The sequence below is a fragment of the Haliaeetus albicilla genome, chromosome 12 (assembly GCF_947461875.1).
Source record: "Haliaeetus albicilla chromosome 12, bHalAlb1.1, whole genome shotgun sequence".
NCBI lineage: Eukaryota > Metazoa > Chordata > Aves > Accipitriformes > Accipitridae > Haliaeetus > Haliaeetus albicilla.
In genome coordinates, this window is record NC_091494.1 from 21,342,044 (window position 1) to 21,357,784 (window position 15,741).

The window sequence follows — 15,741 nt, forward strand, 5'->3', positions numbered from 1 at the left end:
TCTCTTGGGCAGCAAGGATAGCACATTGCTGTATTTCCCAGCCAAGGAATCAAACTTAAATGAATTGTCCTGCTTTAAGTGAACAAAAATGGATCAACATGCTTCTGAGATCAGCTAAATGTTTAGAGTAGGGAGAGACACTTTTCTTGGTCCTGTGTCAGAGGTGAGCAAGAGTTTGTATCTGAAATGCATATGCATGGGGAATTTAACAAGTGTACAAGTTATGAAGTAGATCATTGGCAAACGCTGCAGTATTTGCAGTGCCAGTGTCTTCTATCCCTAATGTATGTCTCCCATCCTGCTATAGTTACTATGGCCTTATTGTCTGGTTCCCTGATATGATCCGGTATCTCCAAGAAGAGGCATATGAATCCCGAGTGAAGATCTTTGATGAGGAAGAAGTGTTACACTTCACCTTTAATTTCACGCTGGAAAACCAGATCCATAGAAATGGGGAATACAGAAATGATAAGTAAGTGAACAGAACTTGGTTCGATGCATGCAAACTGAAATACATTTCTACAAAGCTCTTTTTGTTTTTCTTTTTTTTTTTTTCATTTTCCTCCAACTTGAAAATCTCTGTTGTTCTTTTGGACACACAGTCTACACCTCTCAAATCCCAAAGGCAGTTTTCCACAGACCAAATATCCTTTTTATCCTGTTTTTCACACACTCTGCTTCAGCCACTCACATCTCCAGACCCAAGGGGATGCCAGTGAGGAGTCCTGCTTCCAGCAGCCCCTTGCTGGGAGCAGGGCAGTGGGAGCCCACCTGGCTGTGCTGGGCAGCTCTGGATGCAGAGGTGACTTCTCTTTCCTTAACACACACTGACATCTACTGGTCTTGGGCAGCAGAGACCAGCACTGCTGCTGCTGCATTTCCAGAATGAAAAGCTATTTTGCCTTGAAGTCCTCGATATGACTTAGCCCGGGCTCCATCCTGCAGCCCACTAGTGTGATCTGTGCGATGGCCAGTTGTACTCGTGTGCTTCTCTCACACCGGCCAGCGCCTCTGCACAGAATGAGTGTGTCACCTTCTCTTTTAGTGCTTTGATCAGTGAAGTTACTCTAGCAGAACATCACTGCTTTCCTCCCTTTCTTCTCCTATTTGGGCTGGGCCTGGTGGGGGTTTTTTTTCTGCATCCAGCCTGGACCCCAATCACTCTGTGTTCCACAGCAATATAAATCCTAGTGATTTGTAGCAGGCCATTATTACTTTTCTAAATCCCAATAAATGGGTGGGAAAATACCCCTATGTAAATTCTGCGGAGATCCCATTGCCCCGGATAGACTAGGCAGAGTGTTGCTCCAGCTGCACGATGTGGGGAGGTCCCACTGGATGTTCAATGTTACACAGAACACTCATTGTTTTAATCTTCACAGGTGAAACCATACCTCATTACCCGACCAGGTTGTTCCTCTCCCCTCAGAAACTATTTGTATCCATTTCCTTGGCATATATCTGATTGACGTTGGTGGGGGACCCCAGCATGTGTCCGCAGGTCCTTCAGGAGACCTTCCCTGCAGCAAGGAGCTATGCTTGATGGTGCAAACCTAGCCTCGTAATTCCTATTCCCCTGCCTACTGAGCAGCCAAAAAAAGTCTGGCGAGAAGTAGATGGTGGTCAAATTTAGGAATTGGGGACCCTTATCTTATGCCCAGAGGAGATGCTCAGTTTTCACTAACTTCATTGAGAACTGAGGATGCTCAGCACCCTGCAGGATGAAGACATAAACCGGTGATGTACATCACTTTTCTCCTGCCTTGGTCCTCTCCAATTCAAAACCTCAAAACCTGATCAAGCTACATTTCAATAATGCCCAGAGCATATCTCAATATGATTTACAGCTGTGTTTTCCCTCCAGCCCTTGGCTGTGACTTAAAACTCAATTGAACACCAGGCCATTGCTATATGACTCTTTTAAAGATGGATGTTAAGAAAGCAAACTGCAGGAAAAGGGCTTCTAACAGCCTTTGGGAGTAGATACATCACAGACTATTACCGAGCAAATGCAGAACAGCTTACGTTTTGCTGTAACCTATGAGACCTTTTACATGAAGCAAAAGACTTGAATAGTCTTCTTGTGGTATTTTGCACATTAATATCTGTTAGTAGCTTCAGTTAAGAAGCCCCGCAGTTCTCATTTAATGGTGTAAACAGCCATCATGCTACACTGTGTTGTAAGTGCTCAGGTCAATTAAGTTTCTGGGTGTATGTTAGAAGGCTTTTTATTTGGTGACAGTCATGGCCTTCTTAACTAGAACAATAATGTTTGCTCTTAATAGCTCCTTACATCTTCCAAACATGCCTGTGCATTAACTAATACATCTTCTCTGTGTCCCTGCAAAATTTCACAGGTAAATCGACATTGTGTCATCCTTCAGGCAGGCAGGTCAGACATGTCATGCTTCCCATCAGAGGAGAAATCAATCACCTGACACAGTTGATTATTTTTAGTGTAATCTGTTTTCATTACATGATAAGCAATAGTCCTCGAACAGAGATGGTTACAAGCAGAACTCAGATAATCTCCCCACTCTATAAACTCTACTGCATTTTTGCTTAAAAAAAATCACTTTGAGTTTAAACACTTGTCAGAAGCCTTTCACCAAATAGCTCAATGGGCTCCTGATAATGTCTTTTTTTTATTTATGCTGAAGGAAGGGGCAGAATAAGGAAGGCAGCAAGGTCAGCTCACAAAGGAAATGCCATGCACTGAGTGAAATTATGTCCTCTTCTGACGGTTAGTACTGAACATGAGAGGATTTGTGTCCACTCAGCCTTAGAAGCACATTTTCTTAGATATGACTATTTTGAGGAACAGAAAAACTGCCGGAAATCCTAAAAGGTCCATCTCTCATTAAAAGAAACCCTCTTCAAACTCTTCTTTCCTACTAAAATACAAAATATGTAAGAATGGAGTTGGAAGGACAGTTATGAATTCAAGCAATACCTTTTCTGTAAATGACCCTAGAAATTGCCCTTAGTGCTCTGTCTCCTGTAACCGCCATTACATGCTATATAGTGTAGAAAATACCTTATAGCAAAGAGTGAATTTCTGTTTCCTGCCCCACAGATTTATTGGCATGAAATTCAAGGAAGTGAGATTTGAGGATTCATTATTTGAGGAATGCTACTTTGAAGATGTGACATCAAGTGAGACCTTCTTTGAAAACTGCACCATCATCTCTACTGTCTTTCATAATACTGGTAATGGAATTCCTGCTATGGTCTCATCTCTGTAGTTAGGAACTATTTTGTCAAATTCTGGGAGAAAGGATGATAGGGTTCTGTGTGTTTGTGTGTGTGCTGGGCAATGAAAGTGATGATGGAAAAAAGAGGGTGATGCATTTGGAAGGAGTTTTCAGGTTGCTCCATCAGTGTTTTTAACTACACGGCTTCTGGTGTCATTGGCTGCTGCGTGGGAGATGCAGAAGTCTGCGCTCGGACCTTGGCAGGTTAAAGTAATGGCAAAATGTTCAGCACTTTAACAGCTCAATTCAATGAATCCAGCTTAAACTATGATTTTAACCAGCCTGTGGTTGATGACTGTAAGCAGTAAAATATTCATTAATTTATCCTGAAAAAGCTTTTCATTTCTACTCTAATAGAGAACAAACCGTAATGCCACGAAAGCAAGAGCCTGCATTACCCTGTCCTTGCAGCATGGGGATACTGGTCCAGGTGACTCCACAAATAAAAGGAGTGTATGAGCTTACACCCACCAGCTGCCAAGCAAGAAGCTAGAGTTTGCCACTAAAATAAAAACTCCCTGGCCATTCCCATTTGATGAGGAGCTCCTCTCAGATCTTTGATTTGGTTTTGATCCCATTGCTGCTGTATCAAGGGAGATCAGCCAAACAGGATCAAGACTTTGCCTTTTTCCCTTGCAGATCTCTATGAACACAAATTCATCAACTGTAGGCTCATAAACAACACGTTTATGAACCAGAAGGAAGGCTGCCAGCTGGACTTCGAGGAGGACAATGATTTCCTGATCTACCTGGTCAGCTTCCTGGGCAGCTTGTCTGTGCTGCCGGGCAACATCATCTCTGCGTTACTCATGGACAAAATAGGGAGGATTAAGATGATCGGTGAGTGGGGATGATGGGTGCCTGGCACAGGTTGTGGGTGGGAGCACAACTCTGCAAAGAGCCAAGGTCAGCGTGAAGGTCTCACTGCATCCACGCACACCAACACAAGGCAAGCTGGCTCAGGTGGGGATGAGCCATTCCCATATCAAATGGAGCAGAAGGGTAAAAAAACTTGAGGGTGAGGCAAGGGATCTGCTCCAATCCAGTGGGCAAGTTACCTGCTCCCCGCCTCCCCACTCTGCTTTTCTGTGTATCTGTGACATCCTCCTTTTTTGTTTTGACTTTTATGTCAAAGCCTATGTTGTGGTTTAAGCCCAGGTGGCATCTAAGCACCATGCGGCCGCTTGCTTACACCTCCCCCCCCCCGCTCGGTGGGTTGGGGAGAAGAATCGAAAACAAGTAAAACTTGTGGATTGAGATAAAGGCAGTTTAATAGAACAGAAAGGAAGAAAATAAAAATAATGATTATGATTAATAATAATAATAACAATAATAAAATAACAATAATAATAAAAAAAGAATTTGAATATACAAAACAAGTGATGTACACTGTAATTGCTCACCACTCGCTGACTGATGCCCAGTTAGTTCCCAAGGAGTGATCCGCCCCTGCCCTGGGCCAACTCCCCCCAGTTTATATACTGAGCATGACGTCCCATGGTATGGAATATCCCTTTGGCCAGTTTGGGTCATCTGCCCTGGCTGTGTCCCCTCCTGACGTCTTGTGCCCCTCCAGCCTTCTTGCTGGCTGGGCATGAGAAGCTGAAAAAATGCCTGACTTAATACAAACACTACTTAGCAACAACTGAAAACGTCACTGTGTTATCAACATTCTTCTCATCCTAAATCCAAAACATGACACTATACCAGCTACTAGAAAGAAAATTAACTCTATCCCAGCCGAAACCAGGACAGCCTGTATGTTTATTCAGTGCTTAGCACAACAGGGTCAGAGCTGAAGCAGGACCTCTTGGTGCTGTTGAATTGGTGCTGATGTCCATAGCTGTCAGTATAAATAAATAAACACTTAGCTTGTAGCAATGAATGTTCACAAAGATTATTTGATGCAGCTGCTTGACAGCCCAGGAGTTCTCTCTTCTGGTTTTCTGATTTTTAAATGATTTTACAGACAGCTTCAGAGAGCATATGGTAGAATAACTGACCATGTCACAGCCAAGCAAGATGCCACCCTTTAGTGTTATGGGAATAAGTTACCACCTTATCAGCTTTATGATTACTTTGGGAATTTCTGCTGTTGTTCCCTCCAGGGTTCAGACCTTGCTTTCCAGGTACTGTGGGAATCACGCCTGGAGGTACAGCCAAGTGAGTTTAGTAAAATCAGGGATGTGGCTCAGGGGTAACGGATGACTCGCCCTCTTGAGCTCACCTATCTCTCTCTTCTGAGAACAGAAGGAAGTTTAGTTAGCTAACCTTACCGTCAGACAGGTTAAGATAAGCAAGATGAACCCACCGGTGTGTCAGGAATGTATGCTGGGGGGGAAAATAAGCATTCATGTAATGAATTTGGAAAAGACTCAAACAAACCGGAGGGTCTGCGGGAAACAAGTTAAAGCTGAATGAGAATCAGATTGTCCACCCTGCAAACATGTCAGCATTTCAGCATTTTCATCTGGAATTGAGATGACAGCTGGAATCCTAAATGCTTATTTCTTCTGCAGAATGAAAAGTACAGGACAAAAATTAGTAACGACACACTGAAACGTTTCACTATGGAATTTTCAATTGAAACAGCCTTCTGGCATCCCACCCGAATCACTCTGTTGAACATATTATTTCTGGTCAGCTTAACATGAAAACTGAATTTCGCTTTTGTGTTATGTGCCTCACTGGGACTTCAGTTCAGTTTTGTCATTTTCTGCTAAACCCTCTCCTGTGCCAAATGTCAGATCTCTTGGTGTGCGCATGGTGACCCTAACGCTGCACTGTACCTCTTCAGCAGAGGGAATATCCACACCAGGATGTAGTTTGGCCAGGTACCATGAAATAGAAGTGGATATGGAGTCCTGCACAGCAGCTTTTCATAGGCAGGGCACTGCAATGGCAAAATGCAACATAATGTCCAAAATGAAGCATTTTAGTTCCAGTTCAGCATCCAAATTATTTCAGATGGTGTCAAGTTGATTCAAAAAAACCCAAATAAATAAAAAAAATTGTTTGGTTTCCTGGCAGTAAATGGACATATTTCAGCAACAACAGAAGTTTCCAGTGAAAGATACTTTGATTTTGCAAAAATTGCATCTTTCAGGTGAAAATTCCCAATGGGGTAGAAGGCAGTGAGGTAGCCATTAATATTTCTGAATCTGAACTGTGCCTAACTGAGCATGAATGCTCTCACTTTCTCCCTCGGTGGTGTTCATAAAATTATGGCTCCTATGCAAATGTGCCATGAAATCTAATGATGTTCTTATAATTAAAAGAGACCTCAAGTGCTTCATACAATTGACTGTAAATTATCCTAATTGAGATTGTAAATGCATCAAGTGTTTTCAATATGATGTGAAACGCACCAGCTCTTCACTCAAAACTCAAGCTGGAAAACCTTCATAGTGATTCTTCCTCCTCATTGACTTTCATGTTTACTTGCCTCTGCTCTTCCTGGGTCCATCTGGAAGTCTGAGATGCTGGAAACCTGCCTGGAAAAGCCTGTCTTCAGAGTCTCTGTAGAGCAGGACTATCAGCAAGATCAGATGGTCATTGAGAACATTTTCAGGCTGGTTTCCAGCATCAGAGAATGACGGATAGGCAGCATAGCATCAAGGTATTTTTGGGTTCTTGCAGATTTAATGTGTTCTGGGGTGAAATTCCGTCACTTGAAAGCCATCTTTACCAACAAATGTGTTTGCTCAACTGTGGACAGGGGAAACTGGTGCCAACATTTTTCTCTTGGTTTCCCCCTGTAGGCGGCTCAATGTTGATCTCGGCAGTCTGCTGCTTCTTTCTCTTTTTCGGCAACAGCGAGTCAGCAATGATCGGCTGGCAGTGCCTCTTCTGCGGGGCCAGCATTGCTGCCTGGAACGCCCTGGACGTGATCACTGTGGAGCTCTACCCCACTGACAAAAGGTGCGCAGAGAATTTCTCCTTTTAGTCTCCACCCTCTGACTTTGGCCTCTCAGTTCCTGAGGGAAGAAGTCAATGCTCACTCTACATACATGTAGGTGGGGGAGGTGTATTTTTTTTTTTATTTTCACCAGTCCTTAAGGGTTCAGTAGTTCTGCAGCTATTTTGGATCAGCACAGACATTTGCAAGCATAATTCTGCATTCACGGTGGCTTGTACACAGGAAGTTGCATGGGAGTATGGAAATTACAGGCAGATAAAATATGGAGTCTGTCATTTCCATGGAAGTGCATGGAGGTCTGGCCTTTCAGACTGTATCCCCCAGCCTCTTGTCATAGCTCATCACCGTGACAGCCTTCCCCTTCACAACCTGGAGACAACCATGTGCAGAGAATGGTTTGGAAGATGAGGAAGTACAGGAAACTTTGGGAGGATGTGCTGCAGATGAAATCTTTCCTTGCAACATCATTATAAGCCTTTTTTTCCTTTTTCAGGCTGTTGGGGGAAGACAGAAGGGAGGGAGAAGGACTGTGCTTTGAAGGCAGCATGCTTTTAGATGCTGGGTGAAGCAGAATTTGGAGGAGAGCCCAGGTTGTTTGTCTGGTGACAGCTCACTCCAGCCAGCTTGGAAGGGCTTTGACAAGTTCTAGAGCAGGTTGTATCCTGCTGTCTTTGGGGAGGGAAAAGGCTGTCATAGTGGGCCACTCTAGGGCTAGGGAGAAGCTGAGATGAAAAGGAGAAATGAATACACACAGACATTCTCCTCATTCACACAGACATGCAAAACACCGACATCTATTTATCTATTTATTTTTTCTGCCTGACTTTACTTGCTAGAAGCGTAGCCTGGGCAACATAAAAGCATTCACAAAATTACCCATCCAGACCTTCTGTAGTTGTGCCAAGAACCTCCCTCCTAACTGTTGCTTTCTGCTTTTCTTCCCCGCAGGGCAACGGCCTTTGGCATCCTCAATGGGCTTTGCAAGTTTGGTGCCATCCTGGGGAACTCAATCTTTGCCTCCTTCGTAGGGATAACCAAGGTGGTTCCCATCCTTCTGGCTTCCTCTGCTCTGGTTGGAGGTGGCCTGCTCGCTTTGCGCCTGCCAGAGACTCGAGAACAGGTCCTGATGTGAGCAACTGAGGCCAGGGGGGTCGGGGGGGCAGACGTAGAAGAAGAACAAGAGAGAGCCGTGTTTGGAAAAAACAATATGTCCATTTCTATACTGTTCTGTCGATACCTCAAAGAGAGAGGGCAGAGGGAAAGAAAAGCCCAAAGGGATAAAAATGAAACCCCTAGTTTCTGACCCTTTTACAGCCACGACCAGTGCATGCAGCTACTACACACCCCTTGCAGAGCTTGGGTTTAACCTTGCCTACACTGGGAGTCTACCCTTTCCCTCTCCATCCCAGTGTAATGACACAGGATGCCAACAGCGGCTTCGTGCATGTGTGCGCCTGCGTGGGTGTGAGCGTGTCCAACGGGAGAACAGATCCTGACCCCCTTATGCCTTTGCCGAGCTGTGAGATCCTGCCTGCCTTGCCCAGCACTCCTTGGCAATTCATATTAGCTGTGCTCAGACAAAAGAGGCATCCGAAGGGGTGGCAGGTAACAAACCTGCTGTAGGTGAGCTCCAGCAATAGGGACAAGAGCTACAAATGTGACTAGTGACCCTATCGGTCTTGATTTTGGGGTTACCACCTGAAAGAGTGAGTCAGTCCTGATTTCTGGAGGATATGGGGTGGGCGCTTGGCTGTCTCAGAAGAATCAGGGTCTCAAAGCCCTGTACTGTCTTCACTTGGGCATAGAGAATCACTAGGCACCTTCTTGGTCTGGGAGAGAAATATATACATAATTTTATATACATATATATATGTATTTACACATACTTGCAAACATACACACACACATTGAAGTGATCAGCTATTGAAAGTTATAATTTTTAATTTCTGCACCCTTAAGAAGATCTTAAGAGAGACACTAAAAACTAATCCCACTAATTCAAGATTATCTGGAGTCATGATCAACTTAGTGACACTTCATTCTTTACATCCAGACACGGAATATTTAAATGTTTTGATGGCTGGGAATATATATTTCTATGATGATTAAGAATTTTTTTCCTACAATGTTCACAGAGGAGAAATTGATATGATGTTGGAGCATTCCACAAACCAAATGTGTACATATTATCCAGTGTAAATAGGGGACTTTTTGTGTAATACCTAGAGTATGGTAACTGTGAATTTACCAGCATTTTAGCCATATTATTTAAAGAATATGATGCTTGATTTTCTTATATACTTGGGTCTCATTGAAACACTGTAAGCACAGTTACTTAAAGCCATTTAACTTGTTACACAGGGAATGCACGCAGAAAGCTTTTTCTGTACAGAACATTAAATTCTCCATTAAGTGGCACAGTTAAGTTTGATATCCTGTAAAGACCATTTTTGAAATTCCTATGCCCTCTTTATCATATGACTTAGGTCCTGTTGCACCTAGAAGCAAAGTGAGTTGTGTATTTTGGGATATATTTTCTTGGGAAACAAGAATGAATTGCATACTATTAAATAACACCACCAATGCTCACAATTGACTAGATAGCACTAATTAGACCCTTTCAACAAGCTCAGCAACAGACCAGAATTGATCAGAAACTGTCACATAATGCAGAAAATTTGTCTCACCAGGATATTTTGTGACATAAAAAATTCTTTTGTACTTGTGCTAATGATCTTCTGATTTACCTTTCTTTGGATCCCTCGTTTCCTTCTTTCTTTTCTTTTCTTTTCTTTTCTTTTCTTTTCTTTTCTTTTCTTTTCTTTTCTTTCCTTTCCTTTCCTTTCCTTTCCTTTCCTTTCCTTTCCTTCCTTTTTTTTTTTTTTTTCCCCTAAGAAAAACACACAGGGCTAGGCTGAAATCCAGCAGGACTTCAGCTGCACAGAGACAGTCAAATACACTGAGAGCTGACACCAGGGCCAGCCCCATGCAACTGTGGGAGTCAGTGTTGCTGCAGAGGACAGATGAAGGACACAGAGCATGGTTAGATGACAAGAAACAAATCCTTGCCAATGAGGCAAAACCCTTTAATAAGCATCATCTTTATCATTGTGTCAATCAGGGATAAACACTTACGGAGCAGCTAGGCTGCAATGGGCTCTTTGGGATTTTTGAGATTTATTCTGAGGTTTATGAAATTGATAAAATCACAAGCTGCTGTAATAACTGAGCTTATTATGCCTCATTTCTTCATTTTATGGGTAGCTTAGGGCCTTTTTTTGATTTGTCTTCAAAACAGCAAGGTTCCTTCTCTAAGGTAGGAGTGAATGTAATTATGTCCTTTGGCAGCGGTTCACAGCTTCTGTTGAGAATCACAGCCCAGAATGTGGGGGTTTTTTTTCTCTAAGAATGTCTGGTCCTTTTGCATGGTGAGAAGCAGCTAAATATGTATTTCAACACAAAAGATCGCCATGGTCTTTATGTTTCATCCATTTTGTTGAGCCGTGCGTGCCAATTACCACATTGCAATTGGGAGGGAAAAAAATTGTTTCATTTTCTGGGCTATTCTGTTGTGCTGCTTTGTGGAGCCAGAACTTACCTCTATTTATTTTATGAGGCACTCTTATTTACATATCATCCAATGCTCTGACAGCAAACCTGACTATTTGTGTTCTCCATTGACATTGCACACTGACACTAATGACATCATTTATTTTGCAAAACTTTTCTGTTAACTTTCAGAGAAGGAAGAAATTGAGGTCTTGAGGAGATAGAAATGGCAAGGTAATATTAGGAAATATTATTCAATCTTAGAAACCTTTCTACTTTACAGAATGGCTCTTCCACAGGCTGCTAAACCTCACCTTTGAGAGATTAGCTGGGACAAGGTAAAGAGCAATAGGGTCTTCTTCTCAATGTTACCCGGGCTACCCACATGACTGTAGAAACTCTTTGCACCCCTAAAATGCATGGGTCAGTCACCTGAGGGCTAGGGGATGATGCATGTGTGTCATGACAAGGCTCCTGTCCCTGACTTGACCAGGAAGGTCATGACCTAATAGGAAAGGGCAAACACGCACTGCAGCTGGTACACAAGGGCCCGGGAAAGGACAACAACGAACAGAGAAGGAAGAAAGGAAAAGCTAAGGGGAAGTCATGTCGCCTAGCCTTAGACACCTATGAGTTAGATGTCTGGATCTGAACTCATCGCCCTGGGTTCCCATTATTCTCGGTTGAAAGGCATAGGCAATATATGTGACCACGTTCAGGCACCGTGCCGAGAAGAAGACGGCTTGCCCTGGATAGCCCTGCTCCTCTCCTTCCGTAACGGAGAAACCCAGGGCAATGGCTCCAGCTCAAGCATCTGCCTTTGTGACACCTCGGCTGATGTCTCCCATCCAGCTTCAGTGTGAACAAGGCTTCATCAATACTCCTGATGTGTTTGTTTATAGTCCTTGTCATGGTGTAAATCAGTGTGGGCCTCACATACTGCTCTCCAGAGCAAAACGGTTGATGGGTGCAGTCCCCTCAGCACTGGCTGTGTTTTGATTTGGGTCTCAGTTTCAAGCCGTGGGCTACCTGCTAGTTTCAGCCCAAGCTACAGACCCTGGAGCACCGAGCAGGGGGAGATTTCTCATCAGGCACCTCCTCTGATGGCTCAGCTCTATTTCTACTGTAAAATCAGCGTTATACTTGCAGTGCAAGGGCCAGCATGCCTCCTCCAATGGTTCCCCCTGCCTACGTTTGCCACAGTGAACAGTCTTCTTGTCTTTGATACACTGGACCATCCACAGAGAAGAGGAAAAAACTCCTGACCACAGGTCCACTGACGATCTCTGCAGAGCACTATTTCCTTGGATTCATGAACTTTACAGCAACAGGAGCACAGACAACCAAGACAGGGGACTTGCCTTAAATCCCAAAGACCTCTTCTAGAGGACAGCTGGACCTCTTCATGCATGCGTGGCACACCAATCCAGCCACTTAGCCAGGGACTTTGTGGCATGGGAAAAGTGGTTCTAGGGAACTTGAACTGGCCTGCTGTGACTTAGTGTCTTTATCTGTCCAGCAGTGTAACGTGGGTCACAGGAGGAGTTCACCACTGAGCTTCTGAGCATGCAGAAACAGGCATTTAGAGCACTGTTGATACTATTACAAAAGACCAGTGGTATTATGGTAAGAGTTCTGCCTCCTTGTATTCCCTGTTGATTTAACTAGTTGTCGTATGACTATTCCTGTACTTCAGTTGTGCAGGACAGCTCCTGCCACTGCCTTTGGCTCTGCTACATCCTACTGGTGGTGGCTGCAGCTTGGGGCTGGATGGAGTGATCCCTTCCTCGCTCATACAGTCCTCATCCCCTTGAAATGCTATGTGACTTACAAACAGCGGTGCATGGATCTTTTGGACTAAGAAAAGGGTCACTCTTGGAAAACCCATATCCAGAGCCAGATGTTCTGCACACTGGGGAGAGGACAGCTGCATGGAGCTGAGCTTTCTGCAGACGTGCAGATCTCTTCCAGGTCCTGCTTTGAGACCTCCAACAACGAGTATGCTCTGATACTGTTAAGGAGGCCCTAGGTCCATTTATGTTCCCTGCTTACGTCCTTTGACTTCCCAAATGACACACAAAACTGGAGAGTATATTTTTAGGTTTAAGTAGATTTGAGCCCCATACATTATATTTTCATCAGGTTTCTCCCTCAGTTTCTTACCCTTGTATTAGCAAATGCTGCTTTTAGGAAGAATCAAGCCTGGGAACTGCAAAGGAAACAAAATGAAAGAAATTTCTTTGCTGTATGTGATGCTAGTGCTGTATAAATGGACACACACTGCAAGTTCCACTGTAAATAACACCCAGTGTTGTGCATTTAATGAAACATTTCGTTTAGATGTTCTGTCGACTCAGTGTGTGAAATAGCCAATTCCAGACCCTTGGTTCCTCTTCTTCCTTTGAAACCTTTCTTCTTTTATTTTTTTTTTATTTCATCTGTGTCTGGTTGTCACTGGAAATTGCAGCTATTCCAATGGACTTTGTTTTTGTTCTCTCCGTCACATTAAAAAGCTGGAAGAAAAAGAATGACTCTGGTAGTGTTTGTGTTTAATGTGTACTTTGAGTCCTTTTATAAGGGCTGCTGTGGGTGGCTTTGTACCCTGACAGTGTGGGGACTTCCTCTGATGTTTGCTACTTGTACGTCCTTGCTCTCTCAAACAAGCCAACCTCAATTAAGTCTCCCTTCTATCGCCAGTTTTTTCACACTGTGTACTTCCTAACACACTACATGAGAAAATCTTTATCCTGAAAAGTTTTCTGGTGGAGGAAGGGTGAAATATTTTTAAGTGCCATGCAAAACCAGAAAGCTAAACTCTGCTTTGTAACAAGAATATGTCCAAAACAAAAAAGCACTGCTTCTTGTAGCTTGGCACACCATTTGACCATAGCATACACTCTTATGGATGTATTTCTAAGGATGTGTGCTCTTTTTTTTTTATTTGCAGCTCTTTGTATAAATCTAACTATCCACCCCATGCTTTCAGAGCAGGATGACAGAGACCTGCACAATATCAACTGCATGGGAAAAGAGCTCATGGTGTAAGCAGTGGAGGCTTATGGGGTTTATGCATGAATTTCAACTTTATGTATTCCATAAAATGCAGTGATGTCTCTTCCCCCAGACCCACTGAAGGGCAGCAGGGTTTTGATTCTGAGTCAACTCTGGCTTGCTGATAAGACATTCAGGTGCTGAAAGGTTGTCAGGTCAATCAGTGTTTAGTCCTCTCTTCACATACACTGCATATGCAACATGCTAAAGCTAATATTCAAGTGAGAGATAAAGAGCTAGAAGATACTGGAAATGTAATAAAGGAACCATGAAGATAGCTCTGTCATCAGGAGACTAAATCAGGCATTATTCCTCAGCTCAGGTTCAGCTGGGTCCCATAGACCCATCTGAGCTGGGGTCCCACTTGGTCGCCCAAAGCCAGCAGCAGTCTGGGGGCACTGGTAGGGACTGGTCTCAAGTGGGAGCTGCCAGCTGTGGATTTTGCAATGCTCATGTTGGACTGTGGAGTACAGAGCTATGGTAGTCAACAGTCTGTAAGCCCCTTCTGTGTGTTCCGCCTTTATGTAGGAAACCATGTATTAGCAAACACAGTCAAAAAGCATTTTCTCAGAAGCGGGCTTTTAAATAAAGGTCAGAGATTTGCACTGAAAGCCTTGGAGGTTCTTTCAAGTGGTCCTTACTCCAGGCTAGTTGACATTCTGTGTAAGGCTGAAATCTCAGTAAGCAGGAAAATCCCATATTTGAATGTTCAGACAAGGATGCTGATAAAAACTGCATAAAAAAACTCTGACGAATTTTAAAGCAGGGTACAGGGAATGTAAGAGCAGGATTATGTGACACGGCTGCCTGAGATAGCATAGGATGGTCTGGATGATAAGAAAAGCTTTGCAAATCTGTGTTCCTATTTTTCCATATTGATGATTCTACCTCGACCATCTCATGTTTCTCACTGTGTGGAGTTTCTGGCACAGATTCTCGTAGCTACCAATAAATGACCCAGATTCCCTGGATGTGCAGATTCACCCAAGCTGTCACAGAGGGTTACCTGGTGGATAAAGAAGGCTGGAATGATGGCATTCCCAGCAGCCACTAAATCCAGCAATAGGTCTGAGTGATGCTTGTGAATTGTGAAGTGACTTGATATTGGGAATATGATTTGAGTTAGATTATGGGAATCTGGCCCATTATTTTATCAGTGCTCCTATATCTCAGACCCTGGTTTGGGGACTCTTAAAGTAGAGATCAAATGTGGCAATTTGAGTTCATATTCATCGAAAAATCAAGGGAAGAACAACAACTTGGCCAGGCACTTGGTACTGGGAAATGGAGTCCTGTTTTTCCAGCTTGTGGCAGAAATTGCTGGAGACTGAGCACCCTGCCAATGCACAAACACTGATATGACTTTGTGGCTGATAGTAAGTGAGTCTGTTGTTCTCAGACCAGTTTCTTGTAAACAGATATGTAGAAAACAGAAAGAACTAGCCAAAGAAGTTCCCTCAGATTTTTTTTTTTTACTGTTCCCGGTGGGCAAGGAGAATTAACTGAAGAACTTGCAGCCGTCTTGGTCCATGATAATGTAAACAGTTAGGGCTTATGTATAATTTTTAACATTTTAAGTGTATACAGTTGTTACTGCACTAGCCCATAAAGTACTAGTTGAAAAAATTATAAGTGAGATATAAATGTTCAGCACTTGTTTCACCTATAAAAATATTTGTGTATCTATACCTACAGATATAAACATGCATGCATATGCATTTATATGTAAAACTAAATTATTACACCTGGCCTTACTCATTCTGCCTCAGCTTTTTCGGGCCCGAAATTAGTCTCAGTAAGACCAGAAGATGGCAGCAGCTGCACACACCATAGACTGCTTGTCCCTGCTCACCAGCAACTGCAGCTCTTGCTGCAGGAGGCTGCACCCAGCACCAGGAGTCCTGGGCAGGACCCACGCCATGCACAGACAGGGTGCTGCAGCAGTGCCATCAGGTATAGGTCACAGGG

General features: G+C 43.5%; 1 protein-coding gene across 5 annotated transcripts in view; it reads left to right on the top strand.

The window, feature by feature from the left end:
* The window catches only part of SV2B (synaptic vesicle glycoprotein 2B), a 69,392-nt gene extending 56,142 nt beyond the window's left edge, over nt 1–13,250 (top strand). For all 5 annotated transcript variants that reach the window (XM_069798477.1, XM_069798481.1, XM_069798478.1 and 2 more), the window contains 5 exons: nt 308–472; nt 3,077–3,210; nt 3,894–4,094; nt 7,016–7,175; nt 8,122–13,250. In XM_069798477.1, coding sequence (XP_069654578.1) covers nt 308–472; nt 3,077–3,210; nt 3,894–4,094; nt 7,016–7,175; nt 8,122–8,305 — 844 coding nt within the window. In that variant the 3' untranslated portion in view covers nt 8,306–13,250. The remainder of the gene's footprint in view (nt 1–307; nt 473–3,076; nt 3,211–3,893; nt 4,095–7,015; nt 7,176–8,121) is intronic.
* Nucleotides 13,251–15,741: the final 2,491 nt, after the last annotated feature.